Here is a 23,358-nt window from a genome sequence, read left to right as displayed (position 1 = left end):
CTCAAGGCTATTTCAGCTTCGCCCTAGCATGTAGGTGAGTTCAAGGGGCTCAAACCGGATGTGTTGCTAACATTGGCCAGAATCTACCACCGGATCGGAAACGCGACTCACTGAGAAGATACGGCGAGAAACTCAGGGGTTAATTCGCTCGTCGAGCCCTTCGTCGCAAGCGACGGGTTCGACGAGGACGGTGACCGGTGCTTGTGGTACCTAAAAGCACCGTTAATGGATCGGGAGGATCCATAATAACGTGTTTTGGGCGATGTCGACTATTTACCATTCGGTCTACAGGATCGGGTATGTAATTCCCAGTGGCCACGACAAGCGGGTTTTCATATCGTGCCGCCTTCTCAACGTGGCGCAATAATGCCTACTGTAGATACTTACTGACTGAGTCAAGTTCCAGGTCATCATGGAGATCCACGTTCCTTAGAAACCATGGTGCTCCGATGGCTATCCTGCAAAAACGGGATTGAATAACTTGAAGGGGTTTCAAGTTAGTACGGGCCGCTTGAGCGAACACGACACTTGCATAGGTCAGAAATGGTGCTTATTTACTCGACGACGTAGTGCGTTCCGATTTACTTACGGTCATGCGTGACGTCATTTACATTGTGGGCTTCGGTCATTGCTTTACACCGTATAAGAAGTGAGCTCGGTCATCGAATTAAAGTAATTTTGTTTTTTTAATTTTTTTTCAGTATGAAATGGAATGGATATGAAGCAAATCTGGGTTCTATCGGGGATCTGGGTAGGACTAGTTCATGCTTTTTTTTTTTCTATGATAAGATATTTTTGGAACGAAGTTCCTTACGGCTTGGAGGGGATAGGGATTTTGCTGCGCGACCGAACTGAAAAAAATGTGATAGTAAAACCGTAAGAAAAAATCCGTGGAAAAAAGTGCGTGGAATAAAAGCGTTAAATGAGACGTGCGCAGGCGCGACAGTCGCATACACAAGCGAGTAGTGTATAATACCTTTCTCTTTCTCCCTCTTTCTTTTCGTTCTCTCATCCATTCTCTTTCTATTTTACGTAATTTATTATTTCCTAAAATACTGAATTTCCTAAATACTTTCCTATACTTAAATAAAAACTAATCAGCAAAATTTAAGAGAAAAATCAAGAAAACCTACATAAAATTGAGCACGATTTTTTTTTTTGCAAATTGTGTCGATTCTACATTAGCCGAAGGAACTTCGTTCCTACTTGATGTCCCACGACACCACATAATTACTTTTTTTTTCCTTATATTATCGAACGATATATTCCTTCAAATAATCAACTTTCTTCTCAAACAGCTGGCAAAGCCAAAGCAGCCTTGAATATTTCGTCTCCCTAATAGCACTTACCTCAAAAACACAAAGTCATCAAAAAATTATAATATTTTATATATAAAAATTATTACAAATTTATAGTGAGAAGATAAAAATCCAAATAGAAGGGTAACATAACATTAATGTACTACTTTTAGAAGAGGAAATTGAAATACATACTTATACTTAATTCCTTATTTGATTGTTTTTCATTTTCCTTTTATTGTAATAATAAAATTGGCTTAACTAACTAAGCAACGCTTTGCGAGAAAAAAAAAAACGTAGACCAACATTTGCAATTGCACGCATTATATCCAGTCGTATTATTTCGTACCACAACAATATAAAGAAAGGAAACTATCTCGAACTCTTCGATAAACCCAGAACTTCTCTCGAGACTTTTAAACAAAACGTCCACTTTAAAATGTCGTTCGCCTTAAAAAGGTATTTTACAATGAACTCACAAGCGTATAAAGTTCAAGAAGTCTACTCAGGAGTATTAATATTTTAAAAGCGAGGCATCGTTTAGCCAAAATGTGTTCACCCCTTTTAAGTAAAGGCCACTAAGAGTTAAGTTGTGGGCTAATTATTCGGCTACCTTCTGCGTTCAAGATATAATGATCGTTTTGGGGTAAGCAGCGCATTATAGGGCTCTATGCATTAGATATTTGTATTTAGATATTTTGATCCGAATTTGTCTGATAGAACATGAGGGCATTTTGTAGTTGTGATACTAAAACGAACCTCAGTGAGATTATACAAAATAACACAGTACGTTTATTTTATTGCTTCAATGAGTGAACGAGCTCGCGGCCCGTCTGGTGTCAAGTGGTTACCGGTGGCCCATAGACATCAACAATGTCGACACCTTTGAGAAATGAGTGCCGAGTCTTAGTTTTATAGTATACATTTTATAGTAGCATTATTGGGTGCTTTTATGTACCTCAAGCACCGGTCATCGTCCTCGCCGAACCCGTCGCTTGCGACGAAGGGCTCGGCGAGTAAAGTAACCCACAGACGGCCCACTGAGTTTCTCACCAGACTTTCTCAGTGGGTCGCGTTTTCGATCCGCTGGTAGATTCTGCGAAGCACGGCTCTTGCTAGCGTTAGTGTTAGTAACGTCGTCAGGTTAGAGCCTCGTGAGCTCAATTACTAGTTCTGTGAATCTAGAATAACCCTTCGAGGCTACTAGAATGGGTAGGAAAATAAATAATTATACATTAACACTATTGCCCATTTAGCGGGCAATAAGTATTAGATAACATATTTGGTGTCATAGGGAATAGACGGATTAAGGACCAATCAAAAGCAAGATATAATGATATGAAAAGACAGTTTCTGCTCATCATAGTCGGCTACTCTTGATAGAGCAGTCGTGGTCTTATGGAGTCCTTGTTTATTAAAGCCTTGACAGCAGTTCTCCATAGTTCGCGAACTGAGGCCTAGCACGCGCACTCGTTAAGTGGTTTTTTTTAGATGGGTGGACGTGCTTACAGCCCACCTGATGTTAAGTGGTTACTGGAGCCCATAGACATCCACAACGTAAATACACCACCCACCTTGAGATATAAGTTCTAAGGTCTCAAGTATAGCTACAACGGCTGCCCCACCCTTCAAACCGAAACGCATTTCTGCTTCACTGCAAAAATAGGCAGGGTAGTGGTACCCACCCGCGCGGACTCACAAGAGGTCCTACCACCAATAATTACGCAAATTGTAATTTTGCGGGTTTCATTTTTATTACACGATGTTATTCCTTCACCGTGGAAGTCAATCGTGAACATTTGTTGAGTACGTATTTCATTAGAAAAATTGGTACCCGCCTGATATTCGAACACCGGTGCATCGTTCAACACGAACGCACTGGACGTTTTATCGGTTAGGCCACGACGACTACAAAATTATATTATGGATAATTAAATAATAAAATAGTACAACTTTGGAATATTTAATGTTCTAATTATTTGCAACCACAGTTTCACAATAGATCCTTCTTTGAGTTGTGGTTGGCTTCGTGGTCGACCGTCATTATCAGTCCAAGGCTGAGATCTTGGTTGTTTATTTCGCTAAGCACTCGCTTTACTCAGCTTTAAATAACACAGTAATGATAATTGGAAGGCCTTTTTTAGCTTTTTAAAAAAAAGCACTACTTGGCGTTTTAAAAAAAAACGCATAGATAAATAGATCAAAAGACGTATCAAACCTCTTAAGAGCTAAGCCGACTCTGAGACCTTAGAACTTATATCTCAAGGTGGGTGACGGCATTTACGTTGTAGATGTCTATAGGCTCCGGTAACCACTTAACATTAGGTGGGCCGTGAGCTTGTCCTCTCATCAAAGCAATAATAATTTAAAAAAAGAAAAAATATATTCATGTCAGACTCAGGTGCCGAGGGAACGCAATAGCCTCAAAAACATGGCTTGTCGGATCCTCTGGATGTCCACTATCGGCACTTTTAAGCTTTTCAAGCAACGGTCACCGTCTTCGTCCAACCCGTCGCTTGCAAGGAAGGGCTCCACGAGTGAATTAACCCATAGACACAGCCCGCCGAGATTCTCGCCGGATCTTCTCAGTGGGTCGCGTTTCCGATTCGGTGATAGATTCTGCGAAGCACTGTTCTTGCTAGGGCCAGTGTTAGCAGCACTCCGGTTTGAGTCCCGTGAGCTCACCACGCTCACGCTCACAACGTTTCGAATGCTCTACAGTTTTCGTGCTCATAGACGAGTAATGTAATTATTCGTGAATGATATGTGGCATCAAAATGGTCGTAAAACTAATTCAAACGCAATGTGTAACAAATTAAAATCGCATTTACCTAAAGGTCGGCTGAATCGTCTGAATTCACAAAGCAGTAATCTCCATTTCAATCCTCAGTGAATTGTGCAAGCGCGGTGACTTTATGTTTGAAGGTCTATTTTCTGTCTAATAGGGTCGTGCGTCGGTAGAATGAATTCATAATTTAATGTTTCATAATCGATTTTATTCAATTAAATTAAGTTTTCAATTACCATTGAGCAGCCCTGTTTTATGTTAATCGATTTAACGTTTATATCGACCGCTTTTCAAAGCTCCGTTCAAATGTAATTCGATTATCGATTACAGAAGTGAGACACGTCCGTATAAGTTAATAGAGTAGCCTCAGAATCAATTTCCATTGTCGATGCGATTTCGAAAATTTTAATGATGTTATAAAATTATTTTTTTTCAATTGTAGCTTTTTCAAATTCTACATTCAAATGAACCCATAAATGAAGTTACATTATAAGAACGAAAAAAAAAATCGTTAAGAGCAGTAGTTCGATTTCATATCGATAATCCTACAGCAAACAACCCACCTGCAGTTAAGTCGTTATTAGAGCCTATATCAAGGAATCTAGGAATCAATGCGGTATTGATCCTAAATAGATTCACCTACTTTGAAAAATGTCGCGACATTAGTCGCGACTTATAACCGCCAATATAATACTTTTTTTTGTTTTTATATTGCTTAAATGTGTGGACGAGCTCACAGCCTACCTGGTGTTAAGTGGTTACTGGAGCCCATAGACATCTACAACATAAACGCGCCACCCACCTTTGAGATATAAGTTCTAAGGTCTCAGTATAGTTACAACGGCTGCCCTACCCTTCAAACCGAAACGCATTACTGCTTCACGGCAGAAATAGGCAGGGTGGTGGTACCTACCCACGCGGACTGACAAGAGGTCCTACCACCAGTAAGACTAGAGAGATATGAGACCAGTAAGAGATATGAGACTTGTACTAGACTAATGCTTTAGTAAAGATAAAGTGAATCGTGGAATACTGGGCCAAACTCGTCCAATAAAGTTTAATATTAATCAGTTTAATAAAGATTAATATTGATTAGAAACATTTATTTAACAAAAAACATAATGAGATAATCTATGAAATCACAGACACATCAATATTTTGTTCGTAATTAAATCGATTTTAATAAATTCAACATTAGTTTTAGGGTTTAATCGATTCGAATACTTTTGAATACTTTAAAAGTATTCGCGGCCACGGACGAGGAAAGGTGTTGAACGTTTTTAATTATATCCACGACTCGTGAAAATAGAAGAAAATACAATTCGAACAAGACATTTTGAAAACGATAATCGCATTAAAGCGTTCACTCTCTAGTGCACTCAAGTGAAGTCACTACACTATCTCATTTGATAGCATGCGTTCTATTCGAGTATTAAGATGCAGAACTGCGTCTGTAGGACATTATTTACTGCTAACATTATTACAGAACTCAGACGTTAAGATTATTATGAGACTCTTAAGGGAAGCATTTCGATAAAGTTGTCCGTGGAGTTTGTGTATATTTTGAAAATAACGTTAAAACGTTGCCTTACTTAGTGAAACCTTTTGAAGTATTTATTATACCTTGAATTTTGAGTATTGCAATAATGTTAATGCGTGTTTTTTATTAACATATTTGCAAACGTATAAATGAAGACATGTCCTTCAACATGTCCTTGACATGTCCCTTTCACCTACAATATCTATTACAAAAAGGATACTGTGAAAATTAAAATTGTAAAATGTCACGGTATATTTTATGATATTTTTAAAAAGAACCTGATTTGAAATGAATGGATGAATGATATATATTTTCAATTTTTTTTTTAAATATTTATCCACCGAAGAAATAATAAACTTTATTTCATCTTTTCTTTGTATATAATATCATAGCTAAGATACTAGTTACGTTAATATTGAATTTGAAACACAGTTTGAAATTTCAAACAACGTAATGATTGAATTTTTTTTTTATTGCTTAGATGCGTGGACGAGCTCACAGCTCACCTGGTGTTAAGTAGTTACTGGAGCCCATAGACATCTACAACGTAAATGCGCCACCCACCTTGAGATATAAGTTCTAAGGTCTCAAGTATAGTTACAACGGCCGCCCCACCCTTCAAACCGAAACGCATTACTGCCTCACGGCAGGAATAGGCGGGGTGGTGGTACCTACCCGCGCGGACTCACAAGAGGTCCTACCACCAGTAACAATACCAGAATTACACACGCGACACCTTATCCACCACCAACACCAATACGCACATTTTTTATTTTACATTAAAACGCACCAAATTTTGCATGAGAGCCATTTAAAGTTTAAAATTTGGAAAAAAACATCGTAACAAGAAAACTTCTTCAGTTACTTGAGTATCAGAGTAAATTGAAGTTCAATTAAGTTCAATTAATTGAAGTTCAATTAAAAACAACTGTTGATGCTAATACCAAATAGAACGCACATTTACTTACAAAGAGAAAAAAAATTGCCGTTGTAGGCATACGAGCATACGGGCCACCTGATGGTAAGTGGTCACCGTCGCTCATGGACGTCAGCAATGCCAGGGGCAGAGTCAAGCCGCTGCCTACCATTAAGTACTCTCCGCAAGCCTCGTTTGAAGAAGGACCTGTCATAGCGCTCGGAAAACACCGTGGAGGGGAGCTCATTCCAAAGCCCTGATGGTATGCTTAAACCCAATAGACTTTCACCCTTCGATATTATCTTTGAAATCAACGATTCATTCAAAACTAAAATTAGCGTAGGCAATTAAAAACCGGATATCCATCAAACGGACTAATTCGCCTGTCGCCATTTATTTACAAGTCTACCTGACGCAAATCCGGTTAGAAGCCCGACCGTCGGCTCTAAGACTAATATATTATTCACTGCTCAACCACTGGCAGTTTGACAAACGATAATTGTTTTAAATGTTGGTTTAACATCGTCTGTCTGTGTTGGTTTATGTGTAATCGAAGATTGACATTATGATTACTCTAAGACAGTGATTCTCAACCACTGTTCCGCGGCACTTTTGTGTGCCGCCAAATTTCAAAAGTGTGCCGCCAAATTTTGCGAATATATAATAATGTTAATATTATTAAATTAGATCATTTTAAAAGAAAAATATTTTAAACATGAATATAATATATATAAATCCACAAAAAAAAAAAAATATAGTATATTGTAGTTTATTTCGTATATTAAAATTTTTTGATAAACGATTTATGCAGTGTGTTGTAGTAAGTAAAAAAAGTGTGTGTGTCCGCTCCGACGCACGACTGGAGTTTACTGGATATAAAAAATTAAACGAAACAATACGAGAAATAGTTCTATATTACGACAACACGATACACTACAGATTATTAACAAATTAACGAGACACAAAACAAACGACTAACAAATATATGAAAATACAATAATGAGAGAAACGCGCGATCAGTACGAGGCTTTGTGGCGGACTGCCGGCGCAGCAGCCCGGCGTCACCTGCGATAACGCGGCCGCGCGTTGGCTCCTGATTGGCGCGCGCACGCATCACGCAATCAGGAGCCAATCAGGCGCATAACGCATTTCGTGTGACATGCTAGTACGATTTTGATTGGCGCGCGCACGCATCACGCAATCAGGAGCCAATCAGGCGCATAACGCATTTCGTGTGACATGCTAGTACGATTTTGATTGGCGCGCGCACGCATCACGCAATCAGGAGCCAATCAGGCGCATAACGCATTTCGTGTGACATGCTAGTACGATTTTGGTCCCCATAATTTTCATACCCCGGGCCTATATATGTAAATCGATTCTAAAGGAGTAAACTCCAATAATTTTTATCATTTTTTTTTGTGTGCCGCCAAATTTTGAAATCGTTAAATATGTGCCGCAACAAAAAAAAAGGTTGAGAATCACTGCTCTAAGATAACGCGCCGCCGGCTACATCAGATAACTGTTTTATCTGAACAAATATATGTATGAACCAATTTGCATGTGGTTTTCATTGATGTGTTAAGATAATGTTGGACCAACGTTTGATGTTTATTTCAAATATAGTTAACGAAAACAGTTAATGTTTTGCTTTTTTTGGAGTTTACTCCTTTAGAATCGATTTACATATATAGGCCCGGGGTATGAAAATTATGGGGACCAAAATCGTACTAGCATGTCACACGAAATGCGTTATGCGCCTGATTGGCTCCTGATTGCGTGATGCGTGCGCGCGCCAATCAAAATCGTACTAGCATGTCACACGAAATGCGTTATGCGCCTGATTGGCTCCTGATTGCGTGATGCGTGCGCGTGCCAATCAAAATCGTACTAGCATGTCACACGAAATGCGTTATGCGCCTGATTGGCTCCTGATTGCGTGATGCGTGCGCGCGCCAATCAGGAGCCAACGCGCGGCCGCGTTATCGCAGGTGACGCCGGGCTGCTGCGCCGGCAGTCCGCCACAAAGCCTCGTACTGATCGCGCGTTTCTCTCATTATTGTATTTTCATATATTTGTTAGTCGTTTGTTTTGTGTCTCGTTAATTTGTTAATAATCTGTAGTGTATCGTGTTGTCGTAATATAGAACTATTTCTCGTATTGTTTCGTTTAATTTTTTATATCCAGTAAACTCCAGTCGTGCGTCGGAGCGGACACACACACTTTTTTTTTCAAAGCTTTAAAAATATGGTTTAGTATACCTAGATGTATCATGATGTAATTAGGGGAATAGAGTAGATAGATATAGTTATTACTATTTCAGCTTCTGTCAACTGTTAAATAAATTAGTACAAGTCCTTTTTAATGCCTTAAAATTATAAGAGCCTATACAAACTAAAACGCATCTCGAAAATCGAATCATTGAGTCAAAGTAACAATAATAGATAGAATAATAGCCCCTATGAGTTCACTATAGCAGTACTCAAGATCCTTAGGATGAATAATATTCTTTATAATCTACTAGTTACTATTTTATAGTCTACGAACTCTATTGGCGTACATCACATAGCCCTTAAGCTTTTCTAATGACGCAAACAAAAAACTCATAGTTCCACAACGCCCACCATATTTACTTTTTACTGGTGGTAAAGCGTCTTGTGAACGCTGTAGGTACCACTACCCTGCCTATTTCTGCCGTGAAGCAGAAATCTACTCTATATCGCAAGGATGGGGCAGCCGTTGTACTATAGAATGGAGACTTAGAACTTACGTCTCAACTGGAAGTCGGCATTTGCGTTTTTGTTGTCCATGGACTTCAGTAATCAATTAATACCAAATGGACCATGAGATGGTTCATCCGTCAAAGCGATATATATTATTAAAGCATTTACAATTCGCGGGTTTATATGCTTATGTCGTAAGAGCTAATGTTGTTTACAAATTATATATATTAACAGTATAGTAAAAAAAAAAACTTGCTATACGACATTTCATTACGTCACACACCACAGAATTATTTAAGCTGAACAGATACTGATTTAATTTCATACAATTTAATTAATCTCGTTTTGTTTCACATCACTCACTAATTAGGTATAACAAAACGATGCGATCGTATAATACGTCACAATATTTCGATACGACATTCGATTATATTATAGTCGATTATTCGAATGAGATAATTCACGATGGCCCAGCTTTCGACGCGTTCAATTATTCAACGGGCGTAGTGAGGCGGACGTTTGCGTTTGTACAACACACAAATACGGCTTTCATTATCGATTTAATGAGATGAAAATTAAATTTTAAACATTGTTCGATGCGATTATTTTTGTGAATGTGACATTCATTTGCTGATTCGAATTAAACTGTCGTGTTGTACGAACAGCGTGAATGCGAATCGATAATGCGTTCTGACGTACGAGTTCGGATAATATTTCGTTAATTTGTTTTCGATCTTATTAAAAAGAGTTTAAATTTAAATTCGGTCTCAATGAATTCGAGCCCTGAGTGAGATATTAATGGAATCTTATGTTCAAACGCAAGCAGTCACCTAATTAGAATGGGACCTGATGATTTGTAATAAGGGTCGTTGAGTCTAGTACAAACTTTAGCTCTTTCAAAGGTTTATTCTAAACTGACTCAGTTTTGTAAATTTCTAACTATACCTTCAACGTCAAGCTTTTAAGAGAGAAATAATTGAGAATAAGAGAGAATACTGGTGGTAGGGCCTCTTGTGAGTCCGCAAGGGTAGGTACCCCCGTCCTGCCTATTTCTGCCGTGAAGCAGTAATGCGTTTCGGTTTGAAGGGTGGCGCAGCCCTTGTAACTATACTGAGATCTTAGAACTTATATCTCAAGGTGGGTGGCGCATTTACGGTGTAGATGTCTATGGACTCCAGTAACCACTTAACACCAGGCGGGCTATGAACTCGTCCACCCATCTAAGCAATAAAAAAAAAATCATTATGATTTTACTGATTACATTAAGGTAATTTTTATCATCAAAAAGATAGATGTTAGCTGATATAGATAATCATGAAAACGATAGATGTTAGATATAGATAAAAAACTAACGATGCATCTTTTGTTACAGACGTCAAACGGCTGAAGAACGGGAAGCAGAAAGGCAGGCCGCGAACCGTCTGATGCTCTCCCTGCAAGCCGAGGCTTTGAGCAAAGGCTACATCCCCGAACCCCCACCTTCAGCCGGTCTCTCAGCTCTACATTATCAAACGCAAAACAACGCGGCCTCACAACCGAACAATACAGCATTGAGCGCGTTACAAAACCTCCAACCCTGGGCCGGGAATCAAGGAAGCTTCATGAATGCCCAGACAACCAATCCCCCACCACCGCACCCGCCGCCCGTTGCTTCTCCTATTTGTTGAAGTAAAACAGAAATTTCCTAAGATAATTACCGTCACGACATCACCAGTCTGCATTCAGGATGTCAAAGAGGCTGCCTAGATTTCAGCACATTGCAAACCTTTCAGAACTATAGTAATTCCAGAAGCTTATAGAGTTCGGATTGCGTTGAAGATCTAATTTAAATATCTTAAGGTTGCTACGGTTCAGTTTCTATGAGAAGCAAACGCATTGCTTCTCATCTACGTTGCGTCCTCACGGGACAGCCCTATCAATTTTTTTTATTATTTCTTAAATGAGTCAACGAGCTCACGGCTCTCCTGAGGTTAAGTGGCTACCGATGCCCATCGACATCCTAATGTGAATGACACCTTTCACATTGAGACTTGAGGTCTGTGTCAAAATTGTATATAAGTCTCCTAAATGTAAGAGCAAAAATAACGTCGCTTTTGTACATATTAATATTGAAATAATTCAATGATGTTTAATTTTAATAATATTTACTTCGTAACAAACTATGGTACTGTATATTTCGGAAGTGCTATCTAAGGATTGTATTGTTACTGAGGAATTGTAATTTTGATTAGTGGTGATTGTTGAATAATAAAACTTATCATTGGGCGATTTGTTACAGTATATAATGTTAGACGCAGCACAAGAAGTGAACTTTTGTTTGTACTTAAATTATAAATTATTACACACGTCCTTACAATTAATTGCGCCTAATATAGTTTTGTTGTTACAAACGATATCATTTTGGTATTATAACTACTTTCACGGTTTATCCTTGCGTTTTTTAAGCTAAAACCGTAAATTATTCGAAGCGTCTGGAATAATATAATGATAATAAGAAAAGCAAGACTAAAATGTAAATAAATAAAATTTTAAAATTCAAATGCAAAAAAAAAGCAAACTAAAATCGTTTTTTTTTATTTTGACTATGTATCTACATACTTACCTACATTTATTTAAATTAATTGTAATTTTATGTGTTTTGCTGATGATAACCTCTTCGCGCGACATTTTCACCTTTTACGGAGATCAATGGAGACTGCAATAAAAATATTTTGAAACAAATAAAGTGTAATTAGTTTTAAATCATTTCCAATTCACAATATCAATGTTAACTAGGAGCTGAACATTTAGCTTATTTTGATAACTAGCCGATATGTAAATATTTATGAATAATTACTAAATTTGTGTATTTAATTCTAAGTAACAATTATAAAATAAATTTTAATGAGCTTTAGTAAATAATCTTTGGAAATTTGTATATAAGCATGAACAGTATTATATTAAATCATAGGCAAACCATTAAAATGTATACTAAAATATTTAATCGATTATTACAAATATAATTCAATTAAGCATTTGATGTGATTAGAATTATTCAATATTGTCACCATTATGATATCAAAAGTAGAATTTAAACGATGATTAGAGTTAATTATTAGTTAAGAGCCTTAACAATGCTTAAACAGTTTAAAAATCATCCAGAAAAAAGACAAAGGCCAATAATTTTAATCAAAAATCTATCTAAGAAGACGAACTTAGCTATTAAAATAGGGCAGGGCGTTTGCATCTACCCATACGGTCGCACAATGTTTCCTACCAACAATGATAAAGTGAAGAGTGTTTTAATTCTTGGAAATTCCGAACTTACGAAGGGGCGTTAGATATCTTTACCCTCCTGGCTGAGCCTTTGCTCGCCCACCTGTACTTCTGAAACTGAAAAGGCCTCCGGGCCACCAGTACTCCTTCAATCCAAAAAAATATATGATATTTTTACATTTTCTACAGTGCGGTCGTTGATATGAGAGATGATTCCATCATTTTTAATTTCCTCCATAGACAAACAAGTAAACTTTTGTGTCGACGGTCACCATCTTTCTCAAAAATACCAAGGATAAAACCAAACCGCTGTATATCGCTAGACAGCAACCATCTTGTTTTCAATAGCACTCCCATCGCCGCAGCATTGTTGCTTCATAGAACACCATCGTTCTTTCTTTGCCTTGCACGATTAGGGTCTTAGATGAGCTCAACTTTATAACATGTCTCTTAGCAGATAAGACTTGGAGACTAAAAGCGTAATAAGAGTGAGCCACTTGCCTCTGCCGCCGGCGGCAATGAAAATTAACAAATATGAACCGATTGATAAAAATAAAATTTACAGTGTTCATCCTAATGTCACCAGTAAATGGAAATTTCCGATACGTATTCGATTTATCTGTTCACATTTAAAAATAGCAAATCACTAATTCAAAATGTCACTCAAACTTACTACACTTTGCCTACATTTTGTTATTTATCACAGCGCATGCGAGAAACATCCATACACGTTTAGAAATTCAAAAATTCATACGTTATTTCTTAAAGCCTATTTCTATTCGACGATGAATATAAAAACAGTCTTCTCTCTTAATTTTTTTACATATAAATTCATTATTTCAAACACATAATGGTTTTAATTTGAATTTCATTCGAATTTACGTCAGATTAATCACACGGTCAACTTCGATGAAAATCTATTAACGCCATTATAAAAGTATTCCTTTTTTTTTTAAATTCGTCCATTTATTATTCGTTCTGTAACGAAGAGCGTATTTTTTGCTTTTATGCTTGATAAATTGGCCAGTAGTGAATTCTAAATTGCATAAAACAAAACCTTTTTTTTTTTTATTGCTTAGATGTGTGGACGAGCTCACAGCCCACCTGGTGTTAATTTGTTACTGGAGCCCATAGTCATCTACAACGTAAATGCGCCACACACCTTGAGATATAGTTCTAAGGTCTCAGTATAGTCACAACGGCTGCCCCACCCTTCAAACCGAAACGCATTACTGCTTCACGGCAGAAATAGGCGGGGCGGTGGTACCTACCCGTGCGGACCCACAAGAGGTCCTACCACCAGTAATTACGCAAATTATAATTTTGCGGGTTTGATTTTTATTGCACGATGTTATTCCTTCACCGTGGAAGTCAATCGTGAACATTTGTTGAGTACGTATTTCATTAGAAAAATTGGTACCCGCCAGCGAGATTCGAAAACCAGTGCATCGCTCGATACGAATGCACCAGACGTCTTATCCTTTAGGCCACGACGACTTCAAACCTGGGGCATTAGTACAATTTCCAATTGAACCATAGTTTAATAAAAAAATCAAGTTTATGGGGATATAGTGAAAGGCAGTAGACAGATATCGACTAAACTGAACCCATTGGCTTTATCCACCATCAACGCAGGCTACCATTTATTACAAGATTACGCAGATTACCATTTAAATAAGACCTCCTATTAGCAGTATCACTGGTGGTAGGACGTCTTGCGAGTCTGTACGGGTAGATGCCACCACCCTGCCTATTTCAGCCGTGAAGCAGTAAGTAACGCGTTTCAGGTTGAAGTGTGGGGCTGCCGTTAAAAACTGGGACTTTAGAACTCTTATCTCAAGGTGGGTGACGGAATTTACTTTGTAGATGTCTATGGGACCCGAGAACCGCCCAACTAAGCAATAAAGAAAACGTTTTTTATTCAAAAATTGCAAATTGTTATTCCTGAATTATTGATTGCGCTATGTTTTGTCTCTTTTGCACACGTTTGACGAAGACAACACAACTTGTAAATCGTAACGTAACGATTCCTAAGTTACGCCATGTACAAAGCTTACGTGTAATTGAATATTAATATGTAAATATAATTAAATTATATAGTTTTCTCTAATAACATTAGTTAATAACACGTTTTATTATAGATCATCATTGTAAATTATTGTAAGATTTTAATTTTAGATTCGAACGTGCTGGCTAGCCGGTCAACCTTTTAATAAAACATTAAATAATCTGATTATTTGTTTTTTTTTTTTATATCCTCAGTCTTTCGTTAAATAAAAATATATTTGAAATTTTAAGTCTTACGATTCAACTTTGAATCTCATTTGTTCATCATTAAAATCGACGAAATCCAATCTAATAACATTAAAATAAAAAGCAAATTTAACCCTACTCGTGCAACCTAACCCATGCATCAGCACACTGAGTTTCTTGCCAGATCTTCTCATCGGGTCGCGATTCCGATCCAGTAGTAGATTCATTCGCGAAGCAGTTGCTCTTGAGTTTTGAGGTCTCCTTTGGAGGTGTTCGGGTAGCTGTTAGCAAATCCCACCCTTCCTGGCTAAGCCCTTGCTCGCCCACCTGCTGGTAAACAGTCGACGTCGCCCTAAGCACGTCATTTCGGATCCTACCGATCCATTAAAGGTGCTTTTAGACACCTCAAACACCAGTAACCGTCCTCGCCGAACCCGTCATTCGCGACGAAGGGCTCGACGAGTAGATTAACCCATAGACACAGCCCACTGAGTTTCTCGTCGGATCTTCTCAGTGGGTCGCGTTTTCGATCCGGTGGTAGATTCTGCGAAGCACTGCTCTTGCTAGAGCCAGTGCTAGCAACACTCCCGGCTTGAGTCCCGTGAGCTCACCTACAGTAGACATGAGTAAAATGAACACTAGGTTATAATTACGTTGCCAAAACGACTACATAGTACATACATACAAAAATATAAATACATAGAACAGACTGCGCAACGTAATCACCAATTCCTGCACGCATCATCTTCATCTTGCATCATTTATTAATGACCATTACGTCACAATATTTATCCTCTCTTCCACACAATAGTTCTTTTTTATTATATAATTTCAGGTTTATTTTAATTTTTTTTAATAAAAGAAAATATACTATTTATTTGTATACTGAACTACATTGTTTTATTAAATTTAAATAAACGCTAATGGTAGATCGCAGATTGTTTCGTCAGTAGACAGTAGATCTTGGTACTAATCAAGTTGGCCACTCCTGCAGTATAGCAGATACTAGTATATGTATGTATGAGTATATATCGCGCGGGTCGTGTCATTTACCACGACAATATCTTACTTAATTCGGCCAATGTGAAACCACTTTTGTGACACATTTAATCCGAATCAGTTATGTTCTTGATTTTTTGGATAATAGAGATTATTGAATTGAGAAGATTTTGTATTAAATGACAATGGTCCCTGCTGTCTCGTGTGTATCACGTAACTTTCATTTAACACTGGTGGTAGGACCTCTTGTGAGTCCGCCCTTCTATTTCTGCCGTGAAGGAGTAATGCGTTTCGGTTTGAAGGGTGGGGCAGCCGTTGTAACTATGCTGAGACCTTAGAACTTATATCTCAAGATGGGTGGCACATTTACGTTGTGGATGTCTATGGGCTTCAGTAACCACTTAACACCAGATGGGCTGCGAGCTCGTCCACCCAACTAAGCAATAAAAAAAACACGATTCTAAGGCCGTCAAAATCTTCCTAAAAAAATCGGTTGTTTGTAAAGTCGGTTTACTGACGATAGTTGAACGTGACAACGTCATAAGAAAATACTGATGGAATGGTTTCATTTTTCAATTATCGCAATTATCGTTGCTATAAACAATTGACACCATATTCATTTTTCACTGAACTTCATACTAGACGAAAACATGTAAATGTATTATTGTATATATTGTATATATATTATTGTATATATTGATTACGCCGATGCCTGCTACTTGGATGCCACTGAGGAGCTCTCAAACAAGCTTGAGAGGTTGCAAAATCTATGTATCCGTTTTATATACAATCTCAGAAAATTCGATCATGTTTCTCATTTTCGCAAAGAACTTAAATGGCTCCCTATACGCCTTCGTAGGAATACTCGAATATTATGTCTCCTATTCAATATCCTACATAAGCCCACTTCTCCCTTATATTTACGTGAGCGATTCTCTTTCATTCGTTCTCCTGATGCTCCCTGCAGGTCCAACCAACGTTCTGTTTGGTTATTCCCTTCCCACAAAACCAATTTCTATTCTCACTCCTTTACTGTGCACGCAGTCAGACTGTGGAATTCGTTGCCGGCTGACATCCGAGTTTGCAAGTCTGTTTCTGTTTTTAAATACAAGGTCAAACAATTTTATCTCTCATCAACCGAATGATCATGGTTCTATACTCTTCGCATACACGAGTGTTACTGTGTTACTTATAATATTTGCTATGTGTATGTGCTATAATTCTCATTTTGTGTTTGTTATTTTAGTTATGTGTTATTTGTTCTACACACACTTATCACTTTTTATTATTATTCTCATTATCCTCTCGCAGGTCTGCTGGAAGAGATTTCTCAAAGAAATAAGCAGTGCCTTTGTACATAATTTTCCTATTACTCTGTACTGTGTCTTGTTTTCTGTGTGTACATAAATAAATAAATAAAATAAATAAATAAATATAGCAGCTGTCCACGCGGATGCATCGCTCACTCAAGTAGGAGAGAGACAGATGTGGAACGCTGCCGAACGCGGAGGCCGATTGTGCCTCTTTGTCGCACGTTGCGCGCTCTCGCTTGCACTTCAAGCCTTAAATGGAATGCCTCAGGGCGAGGTAACGCCGCATGAGTCATGTTTTTTCGTGCGTGCAGCCGGTTCTATCGAATTATAAGACGTTGTCACGTCAAAAATAAATTAGATATTTTTGATAGTCTGGTAACAAATTAATGGTAAGCAGGATTTACAGCTCTCTTTCTCGTCCTAACTATGTATTCCACATGGTAATGAGGTCACCTTTCCTTATTGTTCTCCTCTACTTCGCTTTATCCTTCTGTGTTTCAGCCCCACATCTTTCCACTTTATCTTGGGTGTTCCACAAGATCTTGAGGCAGGGAGGTCAAGCTGCTAGCTAATCATCATGCTTACAATCATGTTGTTAGGCATCAATAGATTAAAACATCAACAAAGCACTTACAACAACGCAACACAATAAATGTTTATCGTAAAAAATCGTCCCATATAAGTAAGCTGAAACAACAGAAAAAAAAAAGTGTGTGTGTCCGCTCCGACGCACGACTGGAGTTTACTGGATATAAAAAATTAAACGAAACAATACGAGAAATAGTTCTATATTACGACAACACGATACACTACAGATTATTAACAAATTAACGAGACACAAAACAAACGACTAACAAATATATGAAAATACAATAATGAGAGAAACGCGCGATCAGTACGAGGCTTTGTGGCGGACTGCCGGCGCAGCAGCCCGGCGTCACCTGCGATGACGCATTTCGTGTGACATGCGCAATCAGGCGCATAACGCATTTCGTGTGACATGCTAGTACGATTTTGGTCCCCATAATTTTCATACCCCGGGCCTATATATGTAAATCGATTCTAAAGGAGTAAACTCCAAAAACTAAACGCTTGAACAAAAAAAAAACGTTTGTAGGTCTTAAAAAATAAATTACAATAAATAATTACAGATATACGTAAAAAAAAATATACAAAGAAAACGACATAATAATTACATATATTTACAATCATTCGTAATAAAAAAAAAAACTAGAGATGAAGAAAAACGGAAACCGAATTGTCCCCGACTAAATCGAATCGATTACAATTCGAATTTCCGTCCTTAATAGGGCGATTTAACAGCTATTAAGGTCCAATTTCACTTTAATACAACTTTAATATCGTTTTCGTATAATGACAAAACATTAAAACCAAAACGTGACTTCTGTGCTGTCATTAAATATACCTCTGTTTGAATCGATCAAAAAAAATGTAATCGTTTTTTTTTTTTAAAGATTCGTTGGGACTCTGCTGGATATTTCGGTTTGCATCGGCCAAGGGATTGTAAAATGTCGAAAATTATTAAGCTTAAGATACCATTTGTATCGTATGTTCCATGAGGATTGTTCTTAATAATTTTCCCAGATGACTCATGTATCTCCTTTTGACGTGACAACGTTTTGTAATTCGATGGAGCCGGCTGCACGCACGAAAAAACATGACTCATGCGGTGTTACCTCGCTCTGAGGCGTTCCATTTAAGGCTTGAAGTGCAAGCGAGAGCGCGCAACGAGCGACAAAGAGGCACAATCGGCCTCCGCGTTCAGCAGCGTTCCACATCTGTCTCTCTCCTACAGCTGCTATACAAAAATGAAACTGTTCCATTAGTATTTTCTTATGACGTTGTCACGTTCAACTATCGTCAGTAAACCAACTTTACAGACAACCGATTTTTTTTTGCATACCATTTCTCGCCACGGGAACAGAGCTCATTCATACTATCTTGAACCACTGCACTCAAATTTTTTATTCCTCCGTAAGCTGTAAGCCTTGAGAGGCTATGCCAGCGTAACCGAGCGAGTAGGTGAACTCTTGGGGCTCTAACTTGGGAACGTTGCTAACACTAACCCTAGCAAGAGCCGTGTTTCGCAGGATCTACCACCGGATCGGAAACGCGACCCACTGAGAAGATCCGGCGAGAAACTCACTGAGCTGTGTCTATGGGCTGGTTTAATCGCCGAACATTTTTCGTGTACCAAAGCCGCAGAGTATTCGAAACGTTGTAAATAATACAAAGACTAAATAAAAAGGCGAGATTAAACCGTAAAAGTAGTTTTAAATAAGTCTACATAGAGAATAGAGTAACAAGAATATTATTAAGTTCAATGACATTGGTTATTTCTGTAATACTAGTGGTCCCGCAGTAGTCGAAATTCGACTATAATTAATTGGAATTGTAAGTTTGTACACTATTATGATTTTATTTTATACTTCTACAATCACAAATTTCGCCAAGACTACACTATAAAAAATATTAATAAAGACAAACAATATTTAATCTATTCTTAATTTGACCACAGACGTCAAGAACAAAAGTTTGACAATAAATAGTATGCATGCGTGTGTGCGTCGAATACATGGTATGTAGTGTGTGTAATGTTTTCTTTATTGATTTAATGTATCTTTGCATTATTTTAAATAAAAATTAGCATTGTGCGCTTCTTCTCTATATTCTCTATAAGTATAGAAAATTTCATACTCCTCCGTCGGTGCAATTTTTGTAAAAAGAGATACAAAGTTTTTGTTTCACGTATTAATATATAGATTATTTTACTTAAAAAAAACCTTGACAAAAAAAATTGTTATCTTTAACAGATCGCGTGACGTTTGTGTTAATTTGGTTCCAATATAGAAGCAAGGGCATGTCTCATACTCTACCTGGGAATCGAACGGGGGACATTTTTAATCGATATCGCGTGCTAGCGCCACTAGTGATCCGACAAGTACAGTCTCGGTAGCACGTATTGGCCAAATGTGAATTAAAATACTTTAACATAAAATGTCACGCTATATGGAAAGAAAATAAAATCACCACTGTTCGTCTTCTATTTACAATATTTTTTTTTTTTTAATATTTATTACCTAATTTATGTACATTATTGATAAATGATGTAGAGTATAAGTAGTAGTAGTTGAAGTAGTACTTTTTTCTGCTATTTAATTGGCTAGTGGAGGCTATATACATCATGGGATTGGGATTCATGATTAGTTAGCACTGTAGACTTTTCTAGGAATGACAGGACCAGCACTAGGATATTGGCATACGGTATCCCATAAGATTTATTACAAAAATTAAATGTGCCACGAAAACTAAATTCTTTGTGCATCTTGTGTTTCACAAGTTTCCATAAATCAATATAAAAATTGGATATGAAAATAAAAACGTGAATACAAATGAAATATTTTCGTCACTAAATAATAACAGACGTCGGATGAGTCTTAATAAATTACGAACACGGACTAACAGATAAACCATCTGCTTTCTACAACAGCTACTTTATTTCTTAGCTTTGCGAGAAAACACTGGTGAATTATTTTAGACTTTCGTGTTTGAATCTCTGACGGTTAGCGTGGCATGGACATGTGATACGTAGAGAAAAGATGCATGTTCCTAGAAGATGTATGGAAATGGTAGTGCAAGGTAGAGGGAGAAGAGGTCGACCGAAGAAAACATTTACTGGTGGTAGGACCTCTTGTGAGTCCGCACGGGTAGGTACCACCGCCCCGCCTATTTCTGCCGTGAAGCAGTAATGCGTTTCGGTTTGAAGGGTGGGGCAGCCGTTGTGACTATACTGAGACCATAGAACTATATCTCAAGGTGTGTGGCGCATTTACGTTGTAGATGTCTATGGGCTCCAGTAACCACTTAACACCAGGTGGGCTGTGAGCTCGTCCACAAATCTAAGAAATAAAAAAATTTAATAAAAAAAAAGACATGGATGGAGTATGTGAATGACGATATGAGAGAGAGAGAGAGGAGGAGTGTTAAGATGATGGCTGATAGAAGAGAATGGAGTAGAAAAATTCGCTGTGCCGACCTCACCTAGTGGGATAACGTGGAGAAAAAGAAGAAAAAGTGTTTTAATGCTGCGAAGTCTGCGTCTTAGACTAAGTCTACCCGTAATCATGGCGCTTACAACAACCTTGAAATGACAGGAACTTATGAAATATCAAAAATGTGATGTGGTAAGAACCCGGTTAAAAATGAGTAATAAACAATTGTGTGTAGCTAAAGGATATTTTTTTTATAAACAGGAAACATTTCAAAAAATAAAAAAATACTTATATGTAATAATTCTGAGTTTCTCTTTCACGTAACAATGAGCCTAATTTATGTTATATGCCAATTCGATGAACTCCTATTTTACTGAAACGATATTACGTCCTGTGTTCTTTCCACGAACTGTTTTGATTGGCGTTATATCGTCTCGTGATTAAAACAAAAAAAAATAAACGTGGATATTTGTCTAAAATTATTGTTCAACACGACATACAAATTATTGTTTCAAATGTCGTACAAATTATGGTTCTAATGGGAATTGTTCTTTTCTAAGAAAATGCTATTTACAAAAAGTCTTACTAATATCGGAGACAAAATTTCAATTAAATAAATTCTGATTTATTTTCCAATGATACTAGGGCAGTACTATTATATTTTATTCAATGTTAATTGGCAATATGTACTCAGTGTTCAATCAGTCAGTCTAGCGAACCATTTATGAGTTCAATGGCCAGGATCACTCTCACATCTATACATATAAATAAAATTGGAGTGTCTGTTTGTAATATTAAAACAGCCTCTTTTTACGATATGCATATGAATATATATACGGTACATACAACAAAATAACATTTTTTACAATTTTTGTCTGCCTGTCTGTTTGTTCCGGCTAATCTCTGGAACGGCTGGACCGATTTTGACGGGACTTTCACTGATAGGTAGCTGATGATATAAGGAGTAACTTAGGCTTTACTTTTTTTTAGACTAGCATCGACCCGCGGCTTCACCCGCGGTACGACAATAACCGCGGGTAACATCGCGGGACTCAGCTATCAACAATAAAATTTAATGTTTCCGAAGCGAAGCGAAGGCGGGTCGCTAGTCTAGCATATGTTGACAAAGCATATACGCCATACAGCCTTTTTACTTTTTGTACCGTAGGCAAATTTTAACAAAATCAAAGATAAGAGAAAATAGCATTACATTTAGCTAAACGAAATAGCTGGGCACCACTTTTTCTTGATGGGAGCCGTCTTTAATTTTGATGAATACTGGAAATCCAATAGGTTTTTAACTGCTTAAGAAAATACTTTTCTTCCTCTTTACACAACAGTTACAGAACAACGCAAATAAAAATAGCAAACTAATTATTAATATGTGAATAAAAATACAAAAATAGCGCTTAGCATCAAATAATTTAGCATCATGTTATAATTAACTGGAGTACAATATAGCGCGCACTGCGCCGTTGCGGTGCGCTAATGCACGCGATGAAGTTTAGTTTTGCACTGAAAACTAGAATCACGAAATTTTAGGATGCGGTATTCTTTTTTTTATTTATTGCTTAGATGGTTGGACGAGCTCACAGCCCACCTGATGTTAAGTGGTTACTGGAGCCCATAGACATCTACAACGCAAATGCGCCACCCACCTTGAGATATAAATTCTAATGTCTCAGTATAGCCACAACGGTTGTCCCACCCTTCAAACCGAAACGCATTACTGCTTCACGGCAGAAATAGGGGAGGTGGTGGTACTTACCTGTGCGGACACACAAGGAGTCCTACCACCAGTCTAAATTCTTCCTAAGAGTGATGTCACATGGACGGTACTGATTCGCTGCATTGCAGTATCTTTTTTTTTACTCCTACATATGCTAATAGTCTTGAGAGGCTATATCAGCTTCGCCTTAACGTGTAGGTGAGCTCACGGGGCCCAACCGGAGTGTTGCTAACACTGGCCCTGCAAGAGTAGGGCTTCGCAGAGTCTAGCACCGGATCGGAAACGCGACCTACTGAGAAGATCCGGCGCCTGCGTCTGCGCCCCGGGAATACCGGAGAAAATACTAATTAGAGAATAATTTATTAAAGGAGTAACAAATGCTACAGGAAAAGGGATTTTTTAAATAACAAAACTGATGGATGCACAACGACTATATTGTATAGCCTTATTCTTAGGGTCATAAACCCTCACAAGCCAGACTGGCCTTAAAAGACGCTACGTAACATTGAAATTATAAACACAATGCGGTCA

General features: G+C 37.8%; 1 protein-coding gene across 1 annotated transcript in view; it reads left to right on the top strand.

Moving 5' to 3' along the window:
• The window catches only part of C15 (homeobox protein C15), a 62,000-nt gene extending 50,334 nt beyond the window's left edge, over positions 1-11,666 (top strand). Inside the window, exon 3 of the mRNA XM_028176054.2 lies at positions 10,638-11,666. Coding sequence (XP_028031855.2) covers positions 10,638-10,932 — 295 coding nt within the window. The 3' untranslated portion in view covers positions 10,933-11,666. The remainder of the gene's footprint in view (positions 1-10,637) is intronic.
• Positions 11,667-23,358: the final 11,692 nt, after the last annotated feature.

Source organism: Bombyx mandarina, chromosome 26 (genome assembly GCF_030267445.1).
Source record: "Bombyx mandarina strain Sakado chromosome 26, ASM3026744v2".
NCBI lineage: Eukaryota > Metazoa > Arthropoda > Insecta > Lepidoptera > Bombycidae > Bombyx > Bombyx mandarina.
Note: the sequence above shows the minus strand (reverse complement) of the source record. Positions and strands in the feature narration are given on the sequence as shown.